Raw genomic sequence first — 14,678 nt, forward strand, 5'->3', positions numbered from 1 at the left:
TCTAAATGACACAGGGATCAAGAGAAAGTACTTACAACTAAATGAAAACTTAGTGACTTCTTGAACTTGGTGAAGCACACGTAGCAGTACCTATAGCTAACCTCACACTTCACAGAGAGAACTAGGAGCATTCCTGCGGAGATGCAGACCAAGTCAAAGATGTCCCCTTCTCACTGTTCCTTTCCAACACAGACCTACAAGTCACAGCCAGTACAATAATGAGGAGGATACAGAAGACACACGGATGGAAGGGGGGGGCATCAGACTGTTTACAGATGACACACTTGCCTGTGTAGAAAATCCCAAAGAACTGACAAGAAAAACTACATATATTAGATAAAGAATTCAAAGAACTAAATTAATGGAATCAAAGGGGAGCTATTTGATGTTACTGGGTAAGAAACTGCAATACTGACAAGACATCAGTTCTTTCCAATGTATAAACAAATTCCAAATAAAACTCCCAGGGAACTATTCTGTAAACTGAAAAACTTTACACAAATTTAAATGAAGAAGCAAAAGACCTAAAATAATAGTAAACAGAGCAGTAAAACAATAAAACATGAAGGACCTCAGGACTCACTATAAAGCAAGTCTCACTTCAAGACTCACAAAGCTAAAGTAATCAAAACAGTGTCACATAAATGAGAGAAAAACAAATCAATAAAACAGGAAAGTACCCAAAAATAGGCCCACAAGCCTACAGCAACTAGTTATTGACAGAAGACTGAAAATAAGATAGTGAGACAAAAGGCTTTTCAACAAATGCTGCTAAAACAACTGAACACCTACAAGTAAAAAATGAATCTGGACTAGGAACCCATACTTTTCACAAAAATTAACTAAAAAAAAAAAAAAAAAAAAAAAAAAAACAAAAACAAAGAAACAAAAAAAAACCCCAATGCAAACCATACAACTCTTGTGAGTTTTCAAAGGAGAAAACCTAGATGACCTGGCACTGGGTAATGATGTTTCAGATGTTAAACCTGTGGCACAATCTATGAAGAAAAGAAATCCTGGAGCTTGGCAACAAGAAAATGAGTAATTCTCATTATTTAACAAAAAAGTGAACTGACACTTTACCAAAGGAGATACAGAGAAGACACTTGTAATAAAAGATTTTTCACATATTTCATTAATGAATGGCAAATTAAAACAAGATAGCACTACATACCTATTAGAACGGCAAAAATCCCAAACACTGACAACACCAAATGCTGACGAAGATATGTGACAACAAGAACTTTCAATCACTGCTGGTGGAAATACAAAACGGTATAGCCACTTCAGAAGACAGTTCGGCGCTTACAGAACTAAGCCTACTCTAAACCAGACAATCTATCACTACACTTCCCCATATTTATTCAGCAGATGAAAACTTAGACCTAGTCAAGCCTGCACATGGATTTTACAGCAGTTTTATTCGTAACTGCCAAAATTTCTGAGCAATCAAGATGCCATTCATTAGGAGAGTGAATAAATAAATGCTGGTACACCCAGACAATGGAATATTGTTTAGAATTAAAAAGAAATGAGTCCTCAAGCCCTGCAGAGAAGCATAAAACTGTATTAAAATGGAAAGTTTTCAACCACATAACATTTTGAAAAGGCCAATATATGGAGATAGCTGACAGGCTGACAGGAGTTTGGGAGAAAGGAAAAAACAGGCAGAGCACAGATGATTGTAAGGGCAAAGAAACCATTCTACCCAAGGATACAGTGGTAGATACATGTCCTTACACAGAATCATAGCAAGAAGTAATTAGAATTTAAACTACGGATGGCAATCATCTGCCAATGTTCGATTCCTCCAGTGTTAACACCACTCTGCTGACAGGCTTTTGGCAACAGGGGAAGCTCTCAGGAGCAAAAGCTAGGAGAACTCTTTCTACTCAAGTTTGCTTGGAACCTAAAACTGTTCTAAAAAATTATGTATTTCAGGGATTGGCGGCGTGGCCTAGTGGCTAAAGTCCTCACTTTGAATGCCGCGGGATCCTGTATGGGCACCGGTTCTAATCCCGGCAGCTCCACTTCCCATCCGGCTCCCTGCTTGTGGCCTGGGAAGGCAGTTGAGGACGGCCCAAGGCTTTGGGACCCTGCACCAGTGTGGGAGACCCGGAAGAGGTTTCTGGCTTCAGATCAGCGCGCATCGGCCGTTGCGCTCACTTGGGGAGTGAATCATCGGACGGAAGATCTTCCTCTCTGTCTCTCCTCCTCTCTGTATATCTGATTTTGTAATAAAATAAATCTTTCAAAAAAAATTACGTATTTCAAAAACAGTTTTGCAAGGGGTTAGGGTTGTGACATAGCATGCAAAGCCATCGCCTGTGACTCCAGCAGAGAATGTCCCAAGTATTTGGGCCCCTGCTACCCAAGAAGGAGACGTAGATGAAATTCTTGGTTCCCCACTTTGGTCTGGTGGTTGCAGTCGTCTGAGGAGTTAGTCAGCAGTTGCAAGATCTGCGTGTGTGTGGCTTTCCCTCTCTGCCAACTCTGTCTTTCAGACAAACAAAACAAAACTTGCTTAAAAATCACGTTTTTTGAAAGTGTGTAAGAATGCAATTTTGAATAATCTTTGGAATTGTGAAACTGTAGATGAAGTTCAACAATGTCTTTCCCATCCATATCTGGACCATGCTCTACTCTTTGTCTGAACTGTATCTTCCCAGTGGCCTAACTCAGAGCCAGTCATGTACAGCAGCTCTTGGAGAATCAAAGGATCTCAGTAGGACGGAAAGCAACTGTTTCCACTATGTATTTTTCCACGGGCATAAAGAATTATTGATATATCACAACAATAATGTTTATGTGTGAAAAAGAAGCTGTAACAAGATGCTTTTCACACAGACATTTCTGGTTTTTATCTGTTTGATTGTACAAAATGATAAAAAAATTTAAAGTGATAGTATAATCAATCATTCCAATAGCTTTCATCAAATTTGGGCAAGATAACTGTTTTCCTCCTTCTTGTAACACCAAATACATTTAATATCTACACTTCTTAGCATTTAATCATTTTGTTCTCTTTTAATATTTATTTATTTTTATTGCAAAGTCAGTTATACAGAGAGGAGGAGGAGAGACAGAGAGGAAGATCTTCCATCCAATGATTCACTCCCCAAGTGACCACAACGGAGCCAGGAGATTTTTTCCGGGTCTCCCAAGCAGATGCAATGTCCCAAGGCTTTGGGCCGTCCTCAACTGCTTTTCCAGGCCACAAGAAGGGAGCTGGATGGGAAGCAGGGCTGCTGGGATTAGAACCAGCGCCCATATGGGATCCTAGTGTGTTCAAGGTGAGGATTTTAGCTGTTAGGCCACAGAGCTGGGCCCTCATTTTGTTCTCTTTAATGTCACACAGATCTAGTCCCAACATTTCTTGAAGTTCTATATTTCCTTTTTATTTCTAAGTACACAGAGCACAATATTCTATATAATATTCATCATGGAGATACCTTGTTGGAGGTGAACACCGTAGCTTGGCAGAGTAAGTCACCATTTGACACAGGTTGCCTGGGACTGAATTCCACCTCCACTTCTACCGCAAACTTCCCACTAACACACCTGGCAACAGCAGAGGATGCCAGTGCTTTGCTGCCTGCCATTCCTATCAGAGCTGGAGGATGGCTCCTGGCTCCTGCCAGGCCTGGTCCAGCTAGAGCAGTTTGTGAGCATTTGGGGAATACACCAGAAGGATCAAAAATCTCTTCTCTCTCTGCTTCTCAAGTGAATACATAAAATGTTTTAAAACTGCAAAATCCTATCGGCTAGTCAACTGACTGAAAATAAGGTTGAGAGAAAGTTCTGGATTTTCTTTCACCGTTTAAGGTATATATCATATGGAAATTGTTCACACCGCCAGATCACCACATTTCATGAAGTATCTTTGAATAATGGTCTATACTTGATACTCAAACTCTTAATACAAAAATTAAGTAAAAACTGACAGTTATCTATTAAATATTAAAAAAATATTTGGGGAACAAAGAGAAAGCAAATGAAACATAAAGCAAGAAAACAGAGGAAGGAATCAAAGCCCACTAACTGCAGCTGAAGAATCCAGTGTTTTGTCTAGAATACCAGAGGGAAACACAATATCAACCAGACACGAAGCAGGGGAACAGTCATTAGAGAAGGGGTGAGGAGCTTCCTTTCTGCCAAGGCCCATCTGGCTATTTATAACATCATTCACAGACCATACAAAACTATCAACTAAAAAATTAGCCTCCTATCAATCACTGGGTTTCAACAACTGCCTGCAGCTGCCCTGGCAGGTACAGACAAGCTTTTCTCAAGCGCGTTTGGGCCGCAGGCCCAATGTTCCGCACCCTGGCATTACTCTCTCCATTTTGCCTTTTGTGTGTTTCAACACACATCACAGTTTTGGATGTTACACATTTAATTTCCTTCTCAACATTAGCTTTAAAAGGTATTTAAAAGTGAAAATCGGGCCTGGCGCTATAGCGTAGCAGTTAAAGTCCTCGCCTTGCATTTGCCAGGATCCCATATGGTCTCCAGTTCTAATCCCGGCAGCTCCACTTCCCATCCAGCTCCCTGCTTGTGGCCTGCAAAAGCAGCCAAGGACAGCCCAAACTGGGACCCTGCACCCGCATGGGAGACCAGGAAGAGCTCCTGGCTTCGGATTGGCTCAGCTCCAGCGGTTGTGGTCACTTGTGAAGTGAATCACTGGACGGAAGATCTTCCTTTCTGTCTTTATTGTTCTCTATATATCCACCTTTCCAATAAAAATAAATAAATCTTTAAAAAAAAAAGTAAAAATCACTGAAAACCACTCAACTGTTTATGTTCCAACAGCCAAATTTAAATTCATAAACTTTTTCTGATACACGTAGCACAAACTAAAATCAGGCTAATTAGGGTATACAAATGACACACAATGTGCTATTCCTTTTCACTATTCCAGAACTATTCCAATGATTAAAACCAAAGTAAAAATAATAAGTCCAAAACAAATAAATCTAGTTTTTAATTGCAAATGGGAGAATAAAGCCACATTTATTCCTACAAAAATAAGGATACACACACATACCAGGATAAAAAAAGAGATGAAACGGAGGCTCTATTAGTGTCAGAGCTTTTGTAGCAATATTCAAAGCCAAAAAAATAAAAATCTTTGCCATATTTTGCAGAAAAGAAACAGAACCTAGAATATTCAACCAAGCAAACCATAATTCAAGTATTAAGACAATAACTACATTCAAACAAACCAAAAAAGGAAATAGAGCAGCCACAAGTCTTTAAGGGAAAAAACAAAACAAAACAAAAAACTAACAAAAAAAAAACACACACAAACATTATTTGCTGGAAAAAAAAAACAAACAAACTCTAGTCATTTAAGCAGAATATAAACCGAAACATTGGATTTTTTTTTCAGTCTTGTTTAATGCCGCATTCACAGCTTGTAAAACACTGTTTGGCACTGAATAGGTGCTGAAAATGTAGTGACTGAATCCATAAACCAATAAATTAATTATAACAAAATAATGAAGAAATCACAGTAAAAGAAATCTTTTAAATTTAAGAACTGAAAATTATGTTTATAGAACAGAATAAAACTAACATTTTTAATAATATAAAAAGAGAAATTTTAGGTTCCTGACAAGATGCTGAATTAACATAGGGTCTACATCTACGTTCCCAGTATGAATGTAGGAAGAAGCTTGAGACTATGAATCCTATGGAAAAATGGAAGAAGTACAAGAACTCCTACATGTTATGTTTGAATAAGTTTGAGGGTGGGTCATATGAATATCAGAAGAAAAAATAACAAAAAAGTTACAATAAATTTTCAAAAAAGTAGCTGGCATTTAGGTCCGGGCTCTCTCCGGCTATTCAGCGCCTGCCCCCTGGGCACAGAGATGTTAGCATCCGTACTGTGTGGACCAAGTCCTGCCAGCATGAGCCGCCAGCGAGGTGCGCTGCTGCCAGGGAGTCCAGGGGAACAGGGAGGGGTCTACGAACTTCGGGCAGTGACTTTCAACCATTCAACTCAAAATCTGCAAGGCTGTCCTTCACCACCTAGGGACAAGATATTTTTCCAATTTTCTTATGCCTGGGATGTCAAAGTAAAGCTCAAAATATGAACAGTGACACATGGAAGGTGTTTTTTTGTGCTTTCTAATATTTTATTTGTTTTGGATATCTGGGTCCTGTGGCAAACTGAAACAACTGACTAGTGTGATATAATTCAAAAATTAGAATATCACAAATAATAAATACTAACTGGAAAGCTAAGAAATATTACTTGATTTGGCCAGCACTATGGCACAGCTTGTAAAGCCACTGCCCGCAATATTTATAATGCATATGATGCACAAAACACTCAACAAATTATGTATACAGTAAGAAAAAGGCAGCCATTTAGAACAAAAAAATCAGGAAAAACATGAATAGGCAAGTTATAAAATAAAGTATTTAAATGGCAAAAAGGAAAAGTGTAAAAAGCTGAACAATCTCATCTGAAATAATGGAAAATTGAGATTAGAATAAATTATTTCTTGCTTACCTACAAGAAAAACTAAAGTAAGAATAGTGAAGATTTAGAACAACTGGGACTTGCATACTACCAGAAGATAAACTACTGCAGAAAGCTTTTACCAACTGCCACTAAAGCCAATCACACGAATACCTTCCGACTCAGCAATACTGCTCTTAGATATCGCAAGCATGTGCCAGTATGTTACAAACAATACCTAAAACAGTGCTCTTCACAAAGCAGCAAAATACTAAATCAGCAAGCAACTCAAATGTCCATGTATAATTTATAAAAAGGTATTACATTCACAACAGATTACTATGTATCAGGGAAAATGTACAAAATATATAACACTTGCAATAATATCATTGGCAAATCTCAGACATAACATTTGTCAACACTAAACACTGTATAAATTCAACAGCAGGTTTTAATCCATGACATGATATTCCAAGTTAGTGGTAAGGAGAATAACCAAGAGGCAGGACAGGGATGTCTTTGGGTAGTCAGTGATGTATGCTGGCACCACAGCCAGAATGGCATAGCTGTTAAGCAAACTGGGACAACTGCATCTGGTAGTAGAGTGGCTGGGATGAATCCTGGCTCAGCTTTGGCTTCCCCATTACACCTTCTGCCACTGCATGCCCTGCAAGGCAGTGGGTGATCCCATTACGTGGGAGGCCCAGAATGAATTTCAGATTCCTGGCTTCAATCTGGCTCAGCCCCTGCTACAGGCATTTGGAGAGTGAACCAACAGATGGATGAGTTGTTTCTGTCATGCAAAAAACAATTAATTTAAAATTTACTGATTTATAATTTAATATCCAAGGTTTACTTAAAAAAAAAAAAAAAAAAGAACAGTTTACTAAACCAGAAGCGAGAAACCTAAAACATTACCTTTGAGACAACAGTTTGGGAGTCCCCTACAGGCCTATCTGTTGAAGGGGTAGAGGACCTCTTTTCTGCCAGGAACCACCTGGGTATTTATAACATCATTCACAGGCCATACAAAACCCTCAGCTTAAAAATTCGTCTCCTACAGATTTGTGCAATGTGAGTCCCATCTGCAAAGGTCTTGGCAGGGCCAGACAGAAATATTTTTGTGGGGCTTATGCAGCCCTCAGGCCAGACGTTTCCTGGCCAGATTAAGGATGGAATTTAATTCAATCATGGTGCCTGGCAGGCCTTGGGTTGATTAGATTGCTGGGTGGCTTCCCATGATGGGATCGTCTTGGCTTTGTAAGAGCGCATGTCCTTCTCATTTCCTGGCTCCACATGGCTATCCTTCCTCCTTACCTCTTCCAACATCCATGGCCTCTGCAGACACCATGCCAACAAGGTCATCCAGTCCTGGACTATAAACCTCATTAGCTAAGATAAACCTTCCTCCTATCTAAGTAGCTCCTCTCAAGTACTTACTGTAATGATGAAAGTATGACTAACAGAACCTTCCGTTTTGGGAGAAAGTGAAATAAAGTGAAGCATTGCTTTCAGTCCTTGACACTGCCATCCTCCAGATTTTTGTGTGCTGTTCCAATGACTTTAAGCGTGATTTTTATCTGGTTAGTTCAGATGTCTGTAATTCAAAATTCTATTTAAGTAAATACCCATGTCTTGCATAATCCTCAGATAAAGTGAAGGAAAGTTTATTTGCGTCCTTCCTTGGAATCATTTATCGGGAATCATGAAATAATTACTTGAGCACTTGCTCCTATCTTAAGAATCTACAATGAGGGCCCGGCGGCATCGTCTAGCAGCTAAAGTCCTCGCCTTGAACGCCCCGGGATCCCATATGGGCGCTGGTTCTAATCACGGTAGCTCCACTTCCCATCCAGCTCCCTGCTTGTGGCCTGGGAAAGCAGTCGAGGACGGCCCAATGTGTTGGGACCCTGCACCCGCTTGGGAGACCTGGAAGAGGTTCCAGGTTCCTGGCTTTAGACTGGCGCGCACCGGCTGTTGCAGCTCACTTGGGGAGTGAATCATCGGACGGAAGATCTTCCTCTCTGTCTCTCCTCCTCTATGTATATCTGACTTGTAATAAAAACAAAATAAATCTTTAAAAAAAAAAGAAATCTACAATAAATCTGTAGTGCGGGGTCTTTGCTAAGCTACTGTCACGAGCTGAACAAGCACCCTCTTAATACGATTTTCTATGGAAAATCATAACCACTTCTACTAACTTCTCCATGAGTTGACCAGTTCAGTTGTATCCCCAATTATATCTACACTCAAGAGAACTACTAAGACTCTGAGGAACACATCTTCAGTGTTCTGCTTCTGGCAAGCTTTGAGAAACCAGTAATTCTTTAAACTTCTCAAATACAGCCTTTCTAGAAACAGCACCTCTCCTTCCAACATACTACTTAGTGTTCTTTTCTCTAATGCAAAGGCTTAGCAAACTTTTCCAATAGCGTTTCAGACTTTAGGCCTATGAGCCTTATTGTCTTGGTGGCAAGCACTCAACTCTGTTGTTATAAAGTGAAAGCAGCTAATGACAACATATAACTGAACTGCCGTGGCACTACTTTAATAAAAATGCATTTACAAAAACAGGCTACCACTCCATGAGCCATAATCTGAAAACGGAGCTCTAAACACAATTGTGATCTCTTCATGTATCAGCATCATTATAATTATCCTGAAATTGTAAGAAAAATAAATACTGAAACCATAAATTAAGTTCAACATAGTCATCAATTAAAGCTGAAATATACACATAAATGTTTTGGAAACAATGTGGCAATAACTGTAAAAAGAAAAACCCATTATTTATTGGTAAACCACAAAAATTGACTAGAACATATTTACTGATAATTACAGATAATTAATTATCCTTCAATTACAAAAAGAGGTGATCATTTAAAAATAATATCAATATACAGAAGACTAATAAACATGTAATCAAATATAAAGACAGCTACATGTGAAAAACCTAAACGATACATGTAATGGTGATTGTGGTGATTTTCATTTTTGCTGATTTTGCTTATATTACATGAGTCTGTAAAAAGCAAAAGAAAAGGTTTCTATAAGTCAATGTTTAAAAAAAAGGTGGTTCTATGACTGCTAGAACTTTTATTTTAGTCTGGCACTAAAATATTTACACTTGAAATTCATGAAAAATTCCACCATCCCATAAAATATACTTTAAAAAACTACATGCTGGTATTAATTAAATACATAATTAAAACTTCCATTTACCTGTCGGTTCCTTTCATCCATTATGCGTGTGATTTGTATTTTCTTCCGCCCCATTTTCAGGCAACTTTCTTCCCTTATACTCCAAATACTTTATTCAAAAATTAATGTTCTTCAATACCCTAATGCATTATACAGTTTCTACTTTCAGCTTCTAGTCCAGGACTACTGAAACTTTCTGTAGTATCTAAAAGGAAACACAAAATAGAAGATTTAAGTTTGATAAGTTTACAAGTCATAAAAACAAACAAGCTTCCAATTTGCTTTGATGCTACACATGGACATTACTTGAAACCTGTAATTTTATAAAATTAAAACATTATAGTTTTGTTCAGTTTATCCCTAAAATATCTCTTGAACCACCTGTGCCTCTGTCTCTGCCTAAACTGATGGGATTTTAACATGTGAGCTCTCTTCAGACATCTAGTGACAGTATGGGTATGGGGTATGAAGCGAAGGAGTCTGTCTCCATAGGTTCTCTTCTTTGTATAACATGCTTCAAAGTGCCCTGTGGTCTTCTTGCCAAAGCATGCACTAACACAGGTAGCCTCAATCTGCCTTAACAAATTTTTCTTGCCACTGGCAAAGCCGCTATAGGTTAATTCACTAGCATATAGTAGTGATGTGCATAAATGAGATACTGTACATCCGGCCACTGAAAGCACACTCCTTAGTCAGGCTGGAGCTCTCATGTCGTCTCTGACACGGCACCTCCAAGTGCACGGGTGTGTGTCTGGGTGTGTCAAGTCTGAGCATACTTTCCTCTGCAACAGTGAATCATTTCTGGTTATTAAAAAAACTGAAGTCTTCTTTGCTGCATTCCTCTCTGAGATGGAATGACAGGCAATGACATAGTTCTTCATTCTTTGAATCATGATTTTTAAAAACCTAATATTTTGAAACTTACATAATAAAAATAACAATTAGGGAAATTAACAATATTAAAACATAACAAAAAATTCCTGAAGAAATTTTACTTATTTTAATACTATACATATTATCTATAAAACTCCTCCCATTGCACTGTACATATCTAGTGTTTGTTAAAACTGGCTCTTGCTCACAGTAACCCTCTCCCTTCACTTTCAGCACTACTGCCGCACAGCATTTCAAGATTTTCTCTCATTCATTACCTCTTTGCTCATTAGCTGATCACCTAATAACCATTATCCTAATAACAGATCTCCTACTTGATAAATGTGCTTCCAAACAAACAAAACTTAGTATTAGGGGTTGGCACAATGGCATAGCACATCAGTCCTCAGCCTGTGGTGCTGGCATCCTATATGAGTGCTATATGAGTGCACTTCCAATACAACTCACTGCGAAAGGCCTGGGAGGGGAGCAGCAGGCCACCTGCACCCATGTGGGAGACCTGGAAGAAGCTCCTAGCTCCCAGCTGCACACTGGGCCAGCTCTGGCTTCCTCGGCCTTTTTGGGACTGTACCAGTGAATTCAAGATTTCTTTTGTTCTCTTTCCCTCCCTCCCTCAAACTCTCAATCTTTCTCTCTCTCTCTCTGTAACTCTGACTTTCCAGGAAAACAATGAAATCTTTTAAAAAAAATTATTATCCCTCATACAAATGGCTTGTATAATTCAAAAACAAAAAGTTAATCAAATGTAAATTTATGGGTCAGAAAAGGATTATCTAAGGACGTGCTTAATATCAAACCTCAGTATGAGGGGCTACATCCTAGGCAGGAGAACGACACGTGCAAACCCACGACAAAAGAAAGCAGGAAACAGAAGAACCACAATATGGCCAGTCACGAGGGAGGACGGAATCAAACAAGCTGTGGTCTTGACGAACACTTACTTCCTCAACAGACCACAAAATCAACGCCAGAGGCTGGCTAATTGCAAGTCATGTTTCCTAAGAGATAATACCGCATCTAAATCTAAAACTTGCACTGAAGCAGTTGACCAAAATATTCACTGCAGAGACATTCCTGCTAAGGTATGCACGATTCGTTAATGCATTTAAGATGCACGGACTATTCTACTCCCCAATATGAGTAATTCTGAATTCTAAAACATATTTGAGTATTTTGATTTTGACAATGTTAGCATAGACTACTTCTAAACAACGTTTGGAGAACTAGAAAAGCAAAACAAAAGACAGTCCAGTTTCAAACTACTGGATAGCTTTAAGATCAGTGATGGGCATAAGCTTTGGACAATACAGATGAGAGAACCCATGAGCAACATTTTACTCACAGATTCAAAAACTTTAGAGACTGAAAGCTTAAGAGACTGAAAACATGAATAAAACTTGCAAGATACATAGGTAGTAATAACAACAACAACAAGTAAACCCTTAAGATTTGGGGCCTGTCTCGAGTGTGTGCTGGGCACAATCAGGCTGGACCGCAATACTCACTGGCTCCAGTGGAAGACAGGGCTGGAAACAGAACCAACCCAGCAATTACAACCACCAGTTGATTGGGGCGATGGACTGTACTGAGCCCTGCACTTGCAAGTACATACAAGAACCTGGTCTGGGATCATCTCAAAGTCTTTTGGGATCTCCCCAATCGAACTGCCAGACTCAGAACCCATGGTTTACCATGGAGTGCAAGCGCCAGAGCCGAGCCTCCTCAGAGGCTCTGACGGATCTCTGGAGAGCATAACCAGGTACACATGGAGGATATGGCAGTCTATCGGAACCTGCAGAAGACACCTGGCACCACAACAGAGGACAGAACAAATCAATCAACTACCCCAGCCATATGTTAGCAGTGAAAAACTGGGCAGACAGAGACTCTAAGGTGGACTATGTCAATCAGTGGATTCTGCAGCAACTTCATTATGCTTGGAATGACAAGATTGGCAGCAATTCATAGCTGTTGACCTATCAAAACCACTTGAGCAAGACCCTCAGAGCATGCCCCACATCAGGGACCTGGGATGGGTGGGAGACTGGATGGGCCTTCTCCCTTTATCTCCCCCCTTTACCCCAGATACAGGAAAAAAACAATGTGGAAATAATAGTCTTACCCACAAAAAAAAAAAAAAAAAAAGATTTGGGGCCTGTCAAGAAGAAACAGCCATAGTAAACATACCAAATACCAGGAGACTACAAAGGACTACACTCCAGGCATAAGGCTAAGCAGCAGACAGACCAGCCTACACACACAGGGAGGAAAGGGGAAACCGAGCTCCAAAGCAACTAACTGTGCTGCTCGTAGTACCATGGCAAAGGGGGTAAAGGACCACGGACCTCCTCTCGGGTGGAGGAAGAACCGCCGGACAGGACAGTGACAGCAAGATTTATTTAAGTGAGAAGCCTCCCACTACAGTTGGGGGTTGGGGGTTCCAAGAGAGTAAACTTGGCAGCCTGGGGTCTTTTACGCTCAACAGTGAACTAAAGGGCAGGGACAAAATCCACCAGGTCAGATTTGTGAATCTGTCTAGACTGCTCATGATAAAGCATAAAACCCATCAGAGGAGTGAGACTTAGTTAGAAATAATCAGACGGGTGGGGTCTGTACTTTGTCTTGATAGAGGCAACTTCTCAGGGCTTCCAGTTAGATCACTAGAACTCTCAAAGAATGAGATGTTCAACATGATGAAGTAATCCTTGAGTGAAATTATGTAAAATGCAGTGCACAGTTATAAAATGATGGCAAACTCATGCTGTGCTTACTTCAAGCTGCAGCGCTTCACATGCTGTGGTTAGTCACTTTCTCAGGGCTGATCCCACCCCTGGCAGCTCTGTTGAACTGACCAGACACAGCCTGTCCTGTGTGCACGTGTCAGTGTAAGTGACAAGGCTGGCTGCCCTCCCTCAGGATCACAGGCCCGCACCTCAATGTACCTTGCTTAAAAACTCTTTCTCACACTGCAGATATTAACGAAAGGTAAGTGGTGCATTGATTGAGCACCACTGGGAACATTTGCATCCCTTGTCTACATTCAAGTACTAGTCCAAGCAGGATTCTAACTTCCCAGTAATGAATACCCTGAGAGGCAGCGAAGTGACAGCTCACATACTTGGGTCCCTGTCACCCAAGTGGGAGACAGGGGTTGAATTTTAGAAGTTCTATGTCTCTGCCATTCAAATAAGTGAAAATTTTAAAGCCAAAATCTGGAAAGAAAAGGAAAGAAAGGAAAACATGAAGGCGAAACAAGAAAAAAAAAAGGATTTGGCACTAGGAAATTGTGAAGATACTGCAAGGAAAAAAGGATGCCAAATACAGCTTGGATGTGTTCAAAAGAATACTGCTTTCTAAGGCAGAGAAACAAAAACTGAGAAAGCTTCTAACAGTTAATTTGTTCCTGAAAACACAACCCAGACGCCCATGTGAGAGAGTAAACCCCACTTACTTGAGCCACCCATCATCCCTGCCCCATAGAGTCTGCTTTGGTAGGAAGCTGGAATCAAGAGCTAAGGCCAGGAATTGAGCTCACGTATCACCACGTGGGATAAAACCATTTAAACCCTAAGGCCAGGCTAAACATGTGCTCCAACTTTCCCCATGCTTTGTGAAGTCCCAGCTCACACGACATGCCCTTACAGAGGAGAACTAGCCACACAACATGCACTGCTCCATCTCTCAAGACCAACTCGGTCCCAAAAGGTTTCCTCAGTGGGCAAAAGGGGAACAGGAAGCCTTAGGCCATCAAGGTCTGTGCCACAGCTGCCCGAGCCCTGCAGCCCTTGAAGGGCCTGCGTCCTACTTGAGGAGCTGCCAAAGACAGCCACAGGAACTGAAGACCATTGCACAAGTAAGACTGTATGAATTCCGGCTAACTGCTAACTCTTTAGACCAAAGTTAATACTAACTTTCATATAAGGTACTGCTAAGAGAATTGGAAAAAGAGGACGGCATTTAAAATCTATCTTTAGAAAACACAGATAAGCATTTTTCATATACAAACAAGAACATATTTCCCCCCTCCCCCGCTTAGGGAAAAAGCATTAATCTAACCAAATCATTGGGCTTCTATCTGTATCCAAGCAACATTATCACCAGAAAACAACTG

General features: G+C 40.2%; 1 protein-coding gene across 9 annotated transcripts in view; it reads right to left on the reverse strand.

Moving 5' to 3' along the window:
- The window catches only part of MEF2A (myocyte enhancer factor 2A), a 127,169-nt gene that overhangs the window by 75,632 nt on the left and 36,859 nt on the right, over positions 1-14,678 (reverse strand). For all 9 annotated transcript variants that reach the window (XM_058666578.1, XM_058666580.1, XM_058666576.1 and 6 more), the window contains exon 2: positions 9,695-9,878. In XM_058666578.1, the coding sequence (XP_058522561.1) occupies positions 9,695-9,748 (54 nt within the window). In that variant the 5' untranslated portion in view covers positions 9,749-9,878. The remainder of the gene's footprint in view (positions 1-9,694; positions 9,879-14,678) is intronic.

Source organism: Ochotona princeps, chromosome 6 (assembly GCF_030435755.1).
Source record: "Ochotona princeps isolate mOchPri1 chromosome 6, mOchPri1.hap1, whole genome shotgun sequence".
In the NCBI taxonomy this organism is placed as follows: Eukaryota; Metazoa; Chordata; class Mammalia; order Lagomorpha; family Ochotonidae; genus Ochotona; species Ochotona princeps.